The following is an 18,415-nucleotide window of genomic DNA, read 5'->3' as shown; positions in this document are numbered from 1 at the left end:
ATTACCTCATTCCCCTGCACATCGACTCGGAACTGGTACCTTGTGTATATAGCCAAGTTATTGTTACTCATTGTTTATTTACAGTATTATTACTTTTCTATTATTTCTCTATTTTCTCTCTCTGCATTGTTGGGAAGGGCCCGTAAGTAAGCATTTCATTTTTAGTCTACACCTGTTTACGAAGCATGTGATGAATATAATTTGATTTGACATTTCTGTACAGGCTCCTCCACCAACACCAGCACCCACCACAGCCGAAACTAGGCCTGCAGTGGCCTGCATGATTTATTCTACACTGCTGTTACACACACCTCTCTCTCCCTCTCTCCTTTCTTTCTCTCTCTCTCTCTCTCTCTCTCTCCTTTCTCTTTCTCACAGACTAAGCAGATGAGCAGTCATCCTCATCTTTATTCAATTGCTCCCGCACCCACACACACTCCGAGAGAGAGACCAGTGCACTCTCCAGAGCTGTGGAGAGCAAGTCATCCTCATTTTTATTAAAATACACCTGCCCTTATTTATTTTCTGTTTCTTCTCTTGGATGGTTAAGTGACTTTGGGAGCCCCAAGTAATTCTCCCAGCTTGTCTCCTTCCTACACTGTGCTCATTTCCACCATGGCTGTTACCCTGCAAATGCCTTTTAAACTCACTCACTTTGTCACCGTTTCTTATGCTCAGTTTAACTTGACCACTGTTCACCTCTCACCTCACCTGTATGTAGGTGGTAGTTGAACTATTCTCATCTGCACAACCTGTGCTTGACCGTGACGTAAAAATAGATTGGAAGAAAGACAAAGAGGATGGATAAAGAACAGGTTAAAGGAGTATGGAAGAGAGAGTTGGCTGGGAAATAACGATTTAGATTATATACAGTTGCTGTGCTTTTGTCAAGGGAAGGAAGTCTTATTATAGTGTGAAAAACGAACTGCAACTGTAACCTTTAACCCTCATCTCAAAACTTACATTAACTTGAAACACAAATCTTTACCCACACTCTGACCCTGGCTTAAACTCCTACAAAATCCAAATTTAACCTCTAAAAGAGGCCCCCCTGTGGTTTTCCACATATAGGTGGTTGGGTGAGCCTTAGTTTGCCGCTAGGAATGCCTGATATATCTGACACACATTTCACGTCTTCACCTCCAGGCATGTGTAGCTGTCTGTCACCAAATACCATTGTTTCAAGTTGATTTTAAAAAGCCAACACCGTTGGGAGGATAATTATAATCACTGACACAAGAATCTCAAATAACAGCAGGAGCAAATGGTCCGGATGCCTTCCCCTCCCTGCTATCCAAACACTAAAAGCTCTGGTAGAGGCTTTGGTAACACTTCTTTATAAGTTGTTATGAGCATATTTGAGCCGTTATGTCTTATTACAAGGCTTATAATGTTATGTCTCCCAATGCATCAAACTGACTGTTATTTAGTCCGGATAATTAAAGGGGTCATACATCTTCATAAAAAGTCTTACAATGCATGATTACTAAAACCTTCTCTGAGGTGTTGCCTGTACACTGTCATCGTTTCTTAGCACAACTTATTTCCTACCATGAAAGTGCTTTTTATGGTCCACAGTGTTAATTTATGCATTTGGAGAGAGGCTGATCATAGAGTAGTGCATAAGGTGATTTGTGCAAAAGGTGTCCCAAAATCACTTCAAAAGAAACCTACACTTCAACCTAGGCCACTTTATTGTATAGGTATATTTTCCAGTTATTAAACTTCACATTAATTTGTGCAATACATTTGACAACATCCTAACCTTCAGATGTGGATACATGACCATAAGTGTATCTAGGCCTATTGGACAATTCACCCACGATAGCCGACAACAATGTAGACATTCCCTTTAAGTGGCAACCTTGGGGAGCTCAGAAATTATTCTGCATATATTTCAATAGATTTATTTAGGAGAGCATGAGTTTAACATGATAAGGTAGGGCAGGCCTTATCACGACAAAAACCTTAATCTTATTGCAGCCTCTTCTTTTTGATGGTGGAAAACGGGAGACCATCCCTTTAAACAAAACTTGACGGTTTCATTAGAACGGTATAGAGCGCAGCGATCTTTCGTGCAGCAGCAGTGATACACGCAGCAGGCGCAAGACTGGAGACAATCTTTTTTTCATTCTGTTTGACACTGAACGCAAAGTTGCGATTTAAAAAATTATATTTTACATTGGATTATTGGGAAAATTAACGAAACGTGTGACATAGAAGAACAAGAGGAGAGTGTTTACGGTGTGTTGGAGACGGGAGCTCTGGACGTTCATGAGCTGGACTGCGCCGCATTTGGTGGGCTGCTCCTAGCTTGGAAAATCCCACCATATCCCTGACATTTATTCCCAACTCAACCTGAACGGAGAACTGACACTGACGTAGATGCATTTTAAAGGAAAAAGATGGAAAAATAATAAAGGCTGACATCGAAGGCGTCCTGAAGAAAATAGCTTTTTGTTGTTGTTGAAAAAGTAGCCTACAGCTTCTTAAATAACCTATACATTTTTTTTGTAGTCAAATAGAGGCATAGCCTACTCTAACAACACATCACAAGATGTCTGTTCCGGTAAGTGTTATTTAAAGGTTACTATTTAAATCCTCTATTGGAAGACAACCATGTAATGATGTTACATCTGGCATGAACTTTCGTTGCCTACAAAGAGATGTCAGCGATACAATGTTGCCATTGCCAAGTGTCATTTTCGTTTGCTGCTTAGGGAGTTACTTTGTATTATCATTGTACTACCACTGTTATAAACATATTTATTTTCACTTTTTTATCATTTGTTAAAATGTACACACTAGGAGTGCAAGGCCCGACACGCACTGCTTGCTGGTCTGGCAGGCTGTTCTTGTCAACCTGTCACATTTGACTGGGATGGGCATAGTAGTGCCAACGTTGCAGCCTGAGTTTTGTCAGTTGCAAAGCATTAGGTTAAACCTTTACTGCAATTATGTTACCACCTGTAGGCTATAGTTTGAGTGTAATGCCAAAATAATTGGTCTTGGACACTTAACGCTTCATGTGACTAGGATATGCAGTTGTGTTGCAGAAATGTTTTTCTTTCTGTTGTCTTCTGTTGGTTTGCCAGCAGTCTACCATTAAACCAACAGCCTGCAAATCAGTAAAAAAAAACAATTTTGTACCCCAGTAATAATAACAAAAGGTAACAGTTCCATCCTTTGATGTGTATTGGACTTGTGTATTGTAGATATTGACATGACTCAGTTCTCCTTCGGCAAGTACTGTTCTATCTAGCTTGGCATGTGTTATTATGCACACAGATATCTGAAACGGCATGCTCTAACCTGTGGGAAGCGTCCTTCTGCAATATGCATCTCAACTCCACCAGTTTGTGACGAGATCCCCAAGTTGTTTTTATCATGATGCTTGAAATTCAGAGCTCATTGTTTTCCCCATGTCAGGTTTAGGGAGTAGAATGTGCTGCAAGTCACACTTCTACGAACACTGAAATATATGCTAGTTTTCCTCAGGACAGCGAAGGGCTGATTACAGAGTTGTCTCCTATACATTGAGATATACTGTATAGAGGCCTCTTTGCCTGTAGATCATCTGGATATATAACATTATCACCTATGCTAACTAGCCTCATGCCATTAGAGCGATGTAATGGACAACCTTTACTTCCTTGTTTGTTTTGCAGAGTGTTTGAGCAAATGGTACTGCACATTATGAATCAGTGTATTAGGCTATGTGTTATTGTCTTGAGTAAGACTGTGCACAGTTTCAGCTTGTGTGGGTTGTTGGTTTGGTTTTTAATGTATGTTTCACCCTCAGTTAGATATACTCTGCACTGTATTCAACAAACACAGTCCAGATTGCAGGTCCCATGTCTTGGGGCCTGGGCTTGATGGCAACAGCTGTTCTCTGTGCATTCAGGATGACATGTCTCATGAACGCCATGAGTAAACCCAGCACTTCATGCCAACCAGTCTGAGTCCTTTCACCTGGCTGCCTAATACGTCAATGGGAAATCAACATCACACGTCACTTGGGTGTGACTGTCCACCCAATCCAGTGGACAAATCATTGTCGCACACTTTTCCATTGCGTAGGTGTTATTCAAGATTTCCCATAGAAATCATGTTAGAAATGGGGGTGCTTTGGAAGATGGCTGGTGTCCAACAGATTGTTTCCATTTGTACACTATTATTCTTTCAGTAATAGTGTAATACCATTGTTATTTCAACATTATAGCTTTCAGTATAACGTCTGCTATCCATTTGATTATGTGTATTCTTTTTGGGAGTGCAGATTTGTCAAAGCATCCAATGTTGTTGCTTGGGTGATGGGTGTATTTCCTCGGTGGCCTGCCAAAATTCTAATAGACTGGGAGTCCCTGTGGAGAGTTTCCTCCTGCTGTATTTGATGTATTAATTCCTCCAGTCAACCATATTATGGGGGAAATTAAACTGATGTTTGCATGGGATCAGCCCGTAGAGTTAAGCATGCTTAGGTGAACAGGAAGTGCTAGTAGTAGCAGGGGTCCCAATGCTCCAATGCTGCAAGGCTTAGATGCTAAACACCATGTCATTCACCAATCACATCTGTGGCTTTTTAGTCATTCCTCCTTTGATATTATGGATTTAACATTTGTTATTAGTAATTCACTGATTAACTGATAGCTTACTTACAGCATGCTGTACATTTACTATAAGTAGAATATAATAGCGTCAATAGCAATTTTTCCCCAGTGTTTTCTGTTAATGCCGCTGTAGATAGCCTGCTATTATACACTATATATACAAAAGTATGTGGACACCCCTTCAAATTAGTGGATTAGACTATTTCAGCCACACCCATTGCTGACAGGTGTATGAAATTGAGCACACACCCATGCAATCTCCATTGGCAGTAGAATGGCCTTACTGAAGAGCTCAGTGTCTTTCAATGTGGCACCGCCATAGGATGCCACTTTTCCAACAAGTCAGTTCGTCAAATTTCTGCCCTGCTAGAGCTGCCCCGGTCAACTGTAAGTGCTGTTATTGTGAAGTGGAAACGTCTAGGAGCAACAAGGGCTCAGCCGCGAAGTGATAGGCCACACAAGCTCACAGAACAGGACCGCTGAAGTGCGTAGCGTGTAAAAATCATCTGTCCTCAGTTGCAATACACACTACCGAGTTCCAAATTGCCTCTGGAAGCAACGTCGACACAATAACTGTTCGTCGGGAGCTTAATGAAATAGTTTTCCATGGCCGAGCAGCTGCACACAAGCCTAAGATCACCATGCGCAATGCCTTCACGCTTCACCATCTGGCAGTCTGACAGAATCTGGGTTTGACAGATGCCAGGAGAACGCTACCTGCCCCAATGTATAGTGCCAACTGTAAAGTTGGTGGAGGAGGAATAATGGTCTGGGGCTGTTTTTCATGGTTCTAACTAGGCCACTTAGTTCCAGTGAAGGAAAATCTTAATGCTACAGCATATAATGACATTCTAGACTATTCTGTGTTCACAATTTTGTGGCAACAGTTTGGGGAAGGCCCTGTCCTGTTTCAGCATGACAATGCCCCCGGGCGCAAAGCAAGGTCCATACAGAAATGAGTGAGAGGTTATTTTCCTGACACCACACTCCGAGGGCCCTCACCTCCTCCCTGTAGGCCGTCTCGTCGTTGTTGGTAATCAAGCCTACCACTGTAGTGTCGTCTGCAAACTTGATGATTGAGTTGGAGGCGTGCATAGCCACGCAGTCATGGGTGAACAGGGAGTACAGGAGAGGGCTGAGAACGCACCCTTGTGGGGCCCCAGTGTTGAGGATCAGCGGGGTGGAGATGTTGTTTCCTACCCTCACCACCTGGGGGCGGCCCGTCAGGAAGTCCAGGACCCAGTTGCACAGGGCAGGGTCGAGACCCAGGGTCTCGAGCTTAATGACGAGTTTGGAGGGTACTATGGTGTTAAATGCTGAGCAGTAATCGATGAACAGCATTCTTACATAGGTATTCCTCTTGTCCAGATGGGTTAGGGCAGTGTGAATGCGTCGTCTGTGGATCTATTGGGGCGGTAAGCAAACTGGAGTGGGTCTAGGGTGTCAGGTAGGGTGGAGGTGATATGGTCCTTGACTAGTCTCTCAAAGCACTTCATGATGACGGAAGTGAGTGCTACGGGGCGATAGTCATTTAGCTCAGTTACCTTCGCTTTCTTGGGAACAGGAACAATGGTGGCCCTCTTAAAGCATGTGGGATAAGGATTGATTGAATATGTCCGTAAACACACCAGCCAGCTGGTCTGTGCATGCTCTGAGGACGCGGCTAGGGATGCCGTCTGGGCCGGCAGCCTTGCGAGGGTTAACACGTTTAAATGTTTTACTCACGTTGGCTGCAGTGAAGGAGAGCCCGCAGGTTTTGGTAGCGGGCCGTGTCGGTGTCGGCACTGTATTGTCCTCAAAGCGAGCAAAGAAGTTGTTTAGTTTGTCTGGGAGCAAGACATCGTGGTCCGCGACGGGGCTGGTTTTCTTTTTGTAGTCCGTGATTGACTGTAAACCCTGCCACATACATCTCGTGTCTGAGCCGTTGACTTGCAACTCTACTTTGTCTCTATACTGACGCTTAGCTTGTTTGATTGCCTTGCGGAGGGAATAGCTACACTGTTTGTATTCGGTCATGTTTCCGGTCGCCTTTCCCTGATTAAAAGCAGTGGTTTGCGCTTTCAGTTTTCTTGCGAATGCTGCCATCAATCCACAGTTTCTGGTTGGGGAAGGTTTTAATAGTCGCTGTGGGTACGACATCACCGATGCACTTTCTAATACACACGCTCACAGAATCAGCGTATTCATCAATGTTATTGTCCGACGCTATGCGGAACATATCCCAGTCCACGTGATCGAAGCAATCTTGAAGCGTGGAATCCGATTGGTCGGACCAGCGTTGAACAGACCTGAGCACAGGCGTTTCCTGTTTTAGTTTCTGTCTATAGGCTGGGAGCAACAAAATGGAGTCGTGGTCAGATTTTCCGAAAGGAAGGCGAGGGAGGGCTTTGTATGCATCGCGGAAGTTAGAATAACAATGATCCAGGGTTTTGCCAGCCCAGGTCGCGCATTAAATATGCTGATACAATTTAGGGAGCCTTGTTTTCAGATTAGCCTTGTTAAAATCCCCAGCTACAATAAAACTTCAGATTTCCTGGGGTAAGAAATAATACATAAAAAAACAAAATACTGCATAGTTTCCTAAGAACGCGAAGCGAGGTGGCCATCTCTGTCGGCGCCGGAAGTCCCACATACTTGTGATCATGTAGTGTAGTTTACAGTATAGAATGCTTTTTTAAAGATGCATACATTTGGGATATATGCATGTCCTAAATACAGTACAAGTTGGCTTATGGACAGTTGGCTTATTTAACTAGGTAAGTCAGTTAAGAACAAGTTCTTATTTACAATGACGGCCTACACCGGCCAAACCCGGGCGACGCTGGGCCAACTGTGAGCTGCCCTATGGGATTCACAAGCACGGCCGGTTGTGATACAGCCTGGAATTGAACCAGGGTGTCTGTAGTGACGCCTCTAGCACTGAGATGCAGTGCCGTAGACCTCTGTGCCACTCGGGAGCCCAAATGAATGCATGCAGCTGTATGCACATGCATTCATAATATACCATGAATTCATGCAAAATACATAGGGGAGAGTGGGGTAAATTGAGCCATTTTTTACATTCAGCATCACCGTCAAGGGAAATATAGCATTCTTTCTAACAAAGATATTTACATATTTTAGGATGTTGTGTATCCCTGGAATAATCAGAATTCATCTAAACATTACATTTGAAATCATAGCTTTACCAAAAGAGGTATTTTGGCACAACTTACCCCAGGTATGGGTAAGTTGAGTCACGCGACAGGGTAAGTTAAGCCGCCAACAAATTTCTGTACTGAATGAAGTATTTCCACCACCTCAATTTACCCCAAGGCAAACATTTTGACTATATTAGCCCACACAGCTACAAGGATGCACTTTCATGCTAGTTTTAGGACATCATATTGAAGCTTATAGAGACCCCAACTGATGTAACAATCTTAAAATTATCCACTTTGGTTTAAATACATGCATCATGAAACCTCTTACACAATACATTAATTTGTTTATTTTGACCCCACGTGCACCTTTTCCATGTGGTTTCTTCCTTCACAGACTACATGAAATGATGACCACTTCCTAAATATTTGGTCAAATTATACATTTTGTGTATGGTTTCCTAGAAACAAGGGTAGCTCACCCTACATACACGGAACAAAAGTATAAACGTCCTCATGCAACAATTTCAAAAATGTTACTGAGTTACAGTTCATATAAGGATATAGTCAATTGAAATGAATTCATTAGGCCCTAATCTATGGATTTCACATTACAAAGAATACAGATATGCATCTGTTGGTCACAGATACCTTAAAAACAGGAAGGGGCGTGGATCAGAAAACCAGTCAGTATCTGGTGTGACCACCATTTGCCTCATGCAGTGCGACCCATCTCCTTCACATAGAGTTGATCAGGCTGTTGATTGTGGCCTGTGAAATGTTGTCTCACTCCTCTTCCATGGCTGTGCGAAGTTGCTGGATATTGGTGGGAACTGGAACACGCTGTCGTACACGTTGATCCAGAGCATCCCAAACATGCTCAATGGGTGACATGTTTGGTGAATATGCAGGCCGTGGAAGAACTGGGAAATGTTCAGCTTCCAGGAATTGTGTACAGATCATTGTGACATGAGGCCATGCATTATCATGCTGAAACATGAGGTGATGTCTCTGTGCATTCAAACTGCCATAGATAAAATGCAATTATGTTCGTTTATGTCAATTATGTCTGTAGTTTCTGCCTGCCCATACCATAATCCCACCGCCACCATGGGGCACTCTGTCCACATTGTTGACATCAGCAAACCGCTCACCCACACGACGCCATACATGCAGTCTGCCATCTGCCCGGTACAGTTGAAACCGGGATTCATCCCTGCAGTCAGGTCAAGACCCTGGTAGGACGATGAGCACGCAGATGACCTTCCCTGAGACAGTTTCTGACAGTTTGTGCAGAAATTCTTCAGTTGTGCGAACCCACAGTTTCATCATCTGTCTGGTTGGCTGGTCTCAGATGATCACGTAGGTGACGAAGCTGGATGTGGAGGTCCTGGGCTGGCATGGTTACACGTGGACTGCAGTTGTGAGGCTGGTTGGACATACTGCCAAATTCTCTAAAATGACATTGTATAGGCGGCTTATGGTAGATAAATTAACATTAAATTCTCTGGCAACAGCTCTGGTGGACATTCCTGCAATCAGCATGCCAATTGCACACTCACAAAACGTGAGACATGGCCTTTTATTGTCCCCAGCACAAGGTGCACCTGTGTAATGATCGTGCTGGTTAATCAGCTTTTTGATATGTCACATCTGTCAGGTGGATGGAATATATTTGCAAAGGAGAAATTCTCACTAACAGGGATGTAAACAAATGTGTGCACAACATTTGTGAGAAATAAGCTTTTTGTGCGTAGGGAACATTTCTGGGATCTTTTTAACATGGGACCAACACTTTACATGTTACGTTTATATTTTTGTTCAGTGTATATGCATACATACATCCATGCATGCATGATATGGCCTATTGAGAATGAAGCACCACTATAGATTATTACTATCTTTGACATGAGCTGAGTCTCCCCAAGGGCACATCTCAGCTCAGCTGCAGCCTCTCTCGCCCCTCTCCTTCCCTCCATGCCAGTAGTTAGGCAGCTAAGGACTAGGGTTGCAAAGGGAGGGTATATTACTGGAATTTTTTAAGTTTTAACAGTAAACTACAAGAATTCTGGTATCTTTTCAAGGATTTTATGTAACCTATCACAAGACATCTAGTGGCCCTTTTGGGTACTTCAGATTATCACCGGTGTCTGTAATTACACTATATCTGGCCGTCTGTGTGGCCATAACACTTTTTAAAAATAAAGGAAATAATTAAATAAGATTTAAAAATAAAAAATAGAATGACAAAGCTGTACAAAATTATCTTAAATATAAATGATCAACTTAGTGGGTACCATTGGTGTTTAATATGAGGGTTTCTTCTATTTTTTTTTTTACACTTATTTATTTGAATATGTCAATATGTATTTGTTGTCAATATTTTGGCTCCAAACTATTGCCAGTTGAGAAAAAAGTCAATATTTGAACAAGTTGCAGGGGTAATTGAAAATAATGCCATTGTTGATTAGATGCTTTTTCATTAATTCTGCTATTTTCTCTTGAACCATATGGTCTATCTACTAGAAACTCATGGACAATATGGACACAGATATATAAAAATGTATACTAAATATGAAGTTATTCAAGTATAAATGACCATTGTTACGATAGATTGCCATAGAACTTCTGTTAATTACCTAAATTACTGAAGATTGCGGGAAGTTACCGGTAGCTTTGCAACCCTACGTAGGATATATGGGGGTTAAATGGGACGTCTTCATTGGCTTTATCCACAGCCCTCTGATATATCCCTGTCAGAAGCCTGACATTTGGCGCTTGTCATAGATGATGCTCCACATACATATTAATAATTGGTGCTAAGGCAAGCCTATGCATTTCAATAACCCGGATCAGGCCCTGGCTATTTGTGTGAGTTGCCTGGGCAACAGTAAGCCATCAACCTCCCTCCCCTTTCTGTGTCTATCACGTACATCTTCAGTATACTGTATAGGTCCACAATTCATTATCTCACAATCTCACAGGGTTGGTAATAGGACACAGCCATCCAAAATGGCTGTGTTCCCACAATGGTGCAACTAGTTAAGAGACAAATATACTACAATGCACATCGATGTAGCCTATTTATAATTCACACGCACGCACGTGCATGCACATATGCACACAGGCATTCAGGCACGCACACACATGAACACTAAGACATTCACACACATTGATCTCCCCAGCTTGGCTGCTCTCAGCAGATTTCAGGCATTCTTTTATCTGTGTTTAGAGTGATGGCGTCTCCCCTCACCCTCCAAGTTCACACACACACACACACACACACACACACACACACACACACACACACACACACACACACACACACACACACACACACACACACACACACACACACACACACACACACACACACACACACACACACACACACTTCCACTGGAGCTAGGGAAGCATCTTAATCCAGCAGTCAGCTGACACATCCATTTGTTTACAACGGACAGCTCAGCAGAAAATATTATATTTATGTTACAAACAGCTGCAGGTAGAAATATGAATATCAATTTAAACATATATATATTTATACTGCCGCATGTCTCTTTTTCCTATGCATATTTTAGACTAAATAAACCATCATCAGGTTTCATCCATTGCAACTGTCCATTATTTAGTTACACTGAACAAAAATATCAACGCAACATGTAAAGTGTTGGTCCCATGTTTCCTGAGCTGAAAAGAAAAATCCCAGAAATGTTCCATACACACAAAAATCTTATTTCGCTCAAATGTTGTGCACAAATTTGTTTACATCCCTGTTAGTGAGCATTTCTGATGAGTATTTCTATGTGTAATAAAGCCCTTAAAACTCATTCTGATTGGCTGGGCCTGACTCCCTAGTGGGTGGGCCTGGCTGCCAAGTGGGTGGGCCTATGCCTTCCCAGGACCACTCATGGCTGCACCCCTGCCCAGCCATGTGGAATCCATAGATTAGGGCCTAATGAATTTATTTAAATTGACTGATTTCCTTATAGAAAATTGTTGCATGTTGCGTTTATATTTTCTCTTCCAATGGCACTGTGTGCATGCCGGAACATTCCAGAGGGAGGGAGGGAGGGAGGGAGGGAGGGAGGGAGGGGACTCTTCAAGAAGATTGAGTATTGGTGTGTGCCTATGTGTGTTTTAGAGGAGAGTGTGTAAAGTGCAACACTTATATTCTTCTACTGCCCCCCATCAATCTCTGTGTCACTATACAGTATTTGTGTGATAATGGTATCTTATGGGAGGACTGGGTACTCTTGCATTTATTGTACGTTTGTGCGCATGCTTATGTGTTCATGTACATGTTCAGTGTGGGAATGCTCAGTATTGAATAGGACTGTGCTAAAATGGAGTTGTGTGCGTGTTTCAATGTGTGTGTGTGTGAAACCTTCTCTGAGACCGTGTGAGAATGCTGTTCTCTGTGTGACAGTGGACTGGCAGCAGCAGCCTTCTCCCAGCCAGGACTCTGTAGCTGCTGTTAGTTATTATTCTCTTGGCTCTTTCTAGTGGCTGCACATGCCACTCTATTTGGCGGCTCTCCCTCCCTCTATCTCTCCCTCTATCTATCTCTCTATCTCTGTCCTTCTCTCCTCTCTTCATCACTCTATTTGTCTTTCTGGTCATCTCCCTCCTCCTCTCCTCCACCCACCCTCTTATCCCCATCTCATTTCCATGTTTGTCCCATCTTCTTCTTGTTCCAGTTTCTTCCATTGTCTTGGTACTGTATGTGTTGGACTGTAGGTACAGTATACAGTGTATTGGTCAATGGGGGACAAGTCAGTGTGAGATCTAAGCAGGCCATCTTTTCATTTCAAGGCCACACTGTCAATGTGATGTGCATATGCAGGTGTATGAGAGTACATTATGGATTGATGTACTGCAACTGCATGTGTCATGAGCAGTACGTTGGTGCAAGATGTTTAGCTTCATACAATACGGTTGAGGTAAGAGAGGGTCAAATTGAGCAGTTGTGAGACAGACAGACAGACAGACAGACAGACAGACAGACAGACAGATGGTGAGAGTGTGTGTGTTTTGGCTGTTCCTTCTGCAAAAATGTCCCGTCCCTGGCCTCGTAAATCTCCTGGCTGATCTGCCTTGGCAGTGTTAATGGCCGCCCATCGATCAAGCTCTCATGTGTAAGCTATCGCCAACGTGCGACGGGGTTAGGGGCGAGCTTAGCGATTTAGTTACCTGGGAATTGGCCAGTCAATATGGCAGAGAAGGACAGTGCCGGTCCAGAGAATTGATCGTCATTTGAAATGCAAAGCTGTTGGCAGCAGAGACGAGCTAGCGAGTGAAAGGGTCAACTGAAGAGCACGAGCGGGAGAGGGGGGGATGGGGAAGGAGAGAGAGAAGCATGGAGAGAGGGAGGAGGGGGGGAGGGGGGTACTTCTACAGCATCAACTGCTGCCTCTGCAGCCACAACATTGTGTTAAAATACATACATTGTTATGCAGCTCCTAGCAATAAGACACCCCCCTCATTTAGTCCTAATCTCCTCTCTTATAAACCTCTAGTAAACCCCCTGATGATTCCACAACAGCATGACATTCAGCAGCAGCATTCCATGAAACACAGGACTAATGTGTTTCTGATGAAGATTTAAGACAGGCTCTAGTAGTGGCTCAGGGAGTTAGTAGGCTACTGTACCAGGGCCGTGCACAGACCTTTCAGGGGGAAGCTGCTCAAATATACAGTACCAGTCAAAAGTTTGGACACACCTACTCATTCCAAGCTGTCATCAAGGCAAAGGGTGGCTACTTTGAAGAATCTCAAATATAAAATAATTGATTCCATATGTGCTGTTGCATAGTTTTGATGTCTTCACTATTATTCTACAATGCAGAAAATAGTACAAATAAAGAAAAACCCTTGAATGAGTAGGTGTGACCAAACGTTTGACTGGTACTGTATATATTTTTGATAGGCTAATTATGTCATCCATCTGTCTATTCTTGATTTAATCTTGTCTTTACATATACTAAATAATACATTTGTGAATTTTGTTTTGCTTTAGAATGGACCATTATCATACACCTGTATAAATGCACTTAAATAGTGAGTGGAGGAAGCTTTTCCTGTGGTTCATTTTCATGCCAGCCAGGTAGGCTATACACCTGTTGTAAATACAAGCAATGTGCTAAATATTAGGAAAGTTGAAAAATATATATAGTAAGCCTAAACTATAGAAAGCTGATGGGATCCTCCTATTTTTAGCAGAGGCCACCAGTCTGTTTTCTCGTGCATTTGCATAGCCTATAGAAATGTTGCGTAACATGATCTCATGGGCTCTCATGAAGTGTTTGATTAGATTTTCAATTACTTTGCATTGATGTCAGAGTGATTAGAGGGACAATAGAGTGCTGAGTATCAGGCTATTAGCAAGTCTGGTAGGCTACTTATTGACTATCAACAGCATCAGAGCTTGGAGAAGCCTAATTACCGTGACTAAACGGTCACGTGGAATTTGACTACATTCATGACTCGTGACCGCCAGTGTGTCGGTAATACGGTCGGCGCAACAGCCCTAGTTGTGCCTCGCAAGTGCTACACCAACTGATCTATTTTGTTATCAAAGCTCAAGTTTTTAAATATGATATGGTCTGAGAATAACCATATTGGCAGGCCAGGCATATAGCCAATATGCTGTGATAATGTATTAGGCCTACTGCACAAAGCACATTTTATTAGGTTCATGTTAAATGTTTTAAGTCATGTTTAAAAAAAAAAATCTTATCGGTAGATCTCGGCTTGCTTTTGGTTGGTGACCACTGCACTAGACCAACAGATGTAATCAGCTTAGCCCACTGCACCACAGCAGGCTGGGGAGCAGGAGCACTGGGCTGCAGAAAGTAGGTTCACTCATGTAGAGTGGAATCGTCTGTCTGTCTGTCTGTCTGTCTGTCTGTCTGTCTGTCTGTCTGTCTGTCTGTCTGTCTGTCTGTCTGTCTGTCTGTCTGTCTGTCTGTCTGTCTGTCTGTCTGTCTGTCTGTCTGTCCGTCCGTCCGTCCGTCCGTCCGTCCGTCCGTCCGTCCGTCCGTCCGTCCGTCCGTCCGTCCGTGCGTGCGTGCGTGCGTGCGTGCGTGCGTGCCCTGTGAAACCCTGTAATCCGTGTCCACTGCATGTAAGTAGCCTGTAATCTGTGTGAAGGTTACAGGTGCTATTTGCATTTACATTTCCTAAATCACTGATGCATTATGAATAATGTATGCACAGGCTCAGCGGATCCAATCTGGTGATTGATGGATTACGACAGATAAATTAAGGTTTATGTTTCCATCTTTAATTCAGATATTTAGTGCCGTCTGCTTCTGTGCGCCAGAACCATTCAACGTATAGGGAAATCTCTTTGTGTGGTTTTGTGTTATAATGGAAATGAGAATGGATTACGGCATTATGGGTTTTACGATGATACACTAACCCATGGATGACTGTTTTATGTATTTTTCTGTACATTTGAAAGGGGGGGGTGTCGCTCTCGCTCTCTCTCTTTGCTTTTCTGTGTGACCATCAGACCCATCAGTCCCCCCTCTCCTCACCCTAACCCCCCTCTCCCCTCCCTGACCCCCCTCACATCTCCCTTACCCCACTCTCCTCTCCATGACCCACCTCTCCCATCTCCTTTCCCTGACATGTGAGCCTACTCTTGGTGGAAATGTCTCATTCCTTGTCAGCGAGCCCTGTCTCTCTGCTCTGACCTTTCTACTGATGGGAGCTAGGCCATGTCTGATTGGGGATTTAGAGAAAGAGCAAAAATATATCAGAAAATAAGGTGAAAAAGATGAGGAATAGAACGACAGAGTTATACAGGTAACTGCCAAAATAATGGAAACACTTGTGTAAATGAGGGATACAAATACACATACCCAGTGCCCACACCAACCATGCACATAACACACATGCCACTCACCTCTACGTAAGTGATAATGCCCGAGAAGCCGGTGTTTGGAGGATATATTGGCACGAGTGTTGTTAGGCCCGAGACGATATACTACTATTTAGATATAATCCCCATACAAGTCTATCTCTTGCATCTATCAGCCAGAATAACAGCAAATTAGCCGCATTTGCATTTGTTTAAGCTGTTTTCTAGGGACATTTATTTGGATACATCCATAACATTGAGCTAATGAAGCACGATCTCGTCTGGCATAGAAAATGTGCTCACTCCTCAGGACACTGTTGTTTAGAGGAGCTAGCCAACAACACCGCTAACACAATCACTTCAAACTGAAGCTGGAAAGACTGCAAACAAGCTGCATTTTGTTTAGTTTGACCATTTTTCAGTTGACATTTCTTTGTATATATCCATAAAAATGATGCCAGCTGATTCATAATTTCGACTGGCTGAGAAAAGCTGTTTGCCTGTCTCTCTCGTCCCGACTCCCAACACGTTCATTACCATAGGACAGCTGGAGATCAAATTTCAATATTGAAACAATGTTGCAAATGTCAGAGAGACAGACAGCAAGGTTTATACAAATATCTGCTGTTGAAAACGAAATGTTAGTCTAAAAGAAATGTGAGATAATGTCTACATGCTTTTTATAGTGGAGATCAAGTTTATAAATTGCTTGGCTGGGCTGATGAGACAGTGAATTGCGCAGTCAGATGGAACATAGTAAATAGGCATTTTAAAGTCATAGATTTAGCCGGTGGTAACTTGTGGAATAGACACCGGCTGGAATGCAGTTTTAACCAATCAGCATTCAAGATTAGACCCACCCATTGTATAAACATGAATATACATTGTGACAGTCTTTCACTCACACACATGCAGACATACACAATAACAACACACTCAAGACAGTTGGAGACTATTTGTAATGATATGTGTATGGCAGGTTTTTGTTCTTGGAGCATCTCTCCACTTGGAGAGCACTGTGCGGCTTAGTTGTGTTTTTAAGCTCCTGGCAAGCATTTTGGTTGAACTCCTGGGAGCTCAGTATGCTCATCAGTAAATATTAATGTTGCTCAAATGACTTTTATATCCATACTTATGCTCAGAGCGTAACACTGTGCCTTTTTAATACACACAGGATGTTAGATTTCAGTTCAGTCAGCGGGTATAGTTTTTAAGATCCGCTAACTCACTCGTAAAAACGGTGGATTATATTAATGCAGAATTGAATGTTTGGCTAAAGCCAGGATTTTGAACTCAGATGTCCTTATAGACTGCAGATGTGATATTTTGGAAGACTAGAGCTCAGATGGAAAGCAGCTCTCTGTTTGGTTCCAGCTGGTAGTAGGGACACATGGGGTACCTCAACCACTAGCTCCTCACTCCCACTAGGACCTCTGATAAGCAGGTGCAATACGGTTGTTGGTGCCTCTTCCTCCACAGATGCTCTTCTAGATGTCCTCAGACAGAAGGTGTACTGATCATTGAGGTCAGAGGTCAAAGGGAACAGCTGTTACCTGGTCTTCCTGGGGTTAGATTGGACTTCCAGATCAGTGTAAGATGGCCCTGGTTCATATTTGTCCATGAGGTTTGGTAAGGTTGTTATGACAGGGTTGGCAGGGCCTTAAGGTGACTACAAGCTTCACTCTATTGATCTATGTCCATGCGTTCATGTGGAGTGGTATTTTTGGAGTAGCTGACATCTTTTGGTAACATGATATCCTCGCCGGTCCCATTCCCATTCACAACGGGGCGATAGCAAAGTTTTTGTTTTTGTTCCTTCATTTTGTGAAAGCAAGAAGAGTGGCCGTCTATTGATAGCAGGGTTGCCATGTTTGCGTTTTTTTTTCGGCCCAAATTGGGCTACTTTGAAAACGATGTCGTAGGTGGGTTGCGAGTTTTTGGGCTACTTCTAAGTTTCACCGCAGGCCGCCATGGCATTTCTCTTTAAATTTTTTTATATATTTCAATGTGACCTGCTGCTGCTGACAATCAGGCAGTGAGGAGAGTGAGTGAGGAGAGTGAGTGAGTGAGGAGAGTGAGTGAGGAGAGTGAGTGAGGAGAGTGAGTGAGTAGAGTGAGTGAGGTGAGTGAGTGAGTGAATGGTGGGGAGGGCTGGATGGGTGTGTGTGTTGAGAGAGCACTGTAGCATGCAGCTTAGTCCACTATTGTCTGAGTCACATGAGTGAGAGGAGACAAAGCAGCACACGTCGTGACAACTTTTTACCAGTTGTAGGTAGGCTGTTTAACTTGTCATTATGCCTGTAATCACTAGTTATTACTTCTAAACAAAATACCTTTTTGGGTGGATTCTTGTTGTTTGGTTTACTGTTTGAACAGTCACTGAGATTATATTTGGTTATCAATGCAAAATAGGCTACTTTGATGAATAGCCTATATAGCCTATACAGTGCATTCTGAAATTATTCAGACCCATCGACTTTTTCCACATTTTGTGTTAGTCTAATTCTAAAATGTATTAAATAGTATTTTTCTTTCATCAATCTACACACAATACCCCGTAATGACAAAGTGAAAACTGTTTTTTAGACATATAAAACTGAAATATTTACTCAGTACTTTGTTGAAGCACCTTTGGCAACAATTACAGCCTAGAGTTTTCTTGGTTATGATGCTACAAGCTTGGAACACCTGTATTTGGGGAGTTTCTACCATTCTTCTCTGCTGATCCTCTCTACCTCTGTCAGGTTGGATGGGGAGCGTTGCTGCATAGCTATTTTCAGGTCTCTCCAGAGATGTTT

At 42.9% G+C, this 18,415-nt stretch overlaps 1 protein-coding gene across 1 annotated transcript in view; it reads left to right on the top strand.

Moving 5' to 3' along the window:
* The first annotated feature begins 2,048 nt into the window (after positions 1-2,048).
* Positions 2,049-18,415, top strand: part of LOC139539879 (breast cancer anti-estrogen resistance protein 1-like) — a 109,967-nt gene continuing 93,600 nt past the window's right edge. Inside the window, exon 1 of the mRNA XM_071343250.1 lies at positions 2,049-2,569. Coding sequence (XP_071199351.1) covers positions 2,558-2,569 — 12 coding nt within the window. The 5' untranslated portion in view covers positions 2,049-2,557. The remainder of the gene's footprint in view (positions 2,570-18,415) is intronic.

This window comes from Salvelinus alpinus, chromosome 15, assembly GCF_045679555.1.
Source record: "Salvelinus alpinus chromosome 15, SLU_Salpinus.1, whole genome shotgun sequence".
In the NCBI taxonomy this organism is placed as follows: domain Eukaryota; kingdom Metazoa; phylum Chordata; class Actinopteri; order Salmoniformes; family Salmonidae; genus Salvelinus; species Salvelinus alpinus.
This window is presented reverse-complemented; position numbering and strand designations above follow the sequence as displayed.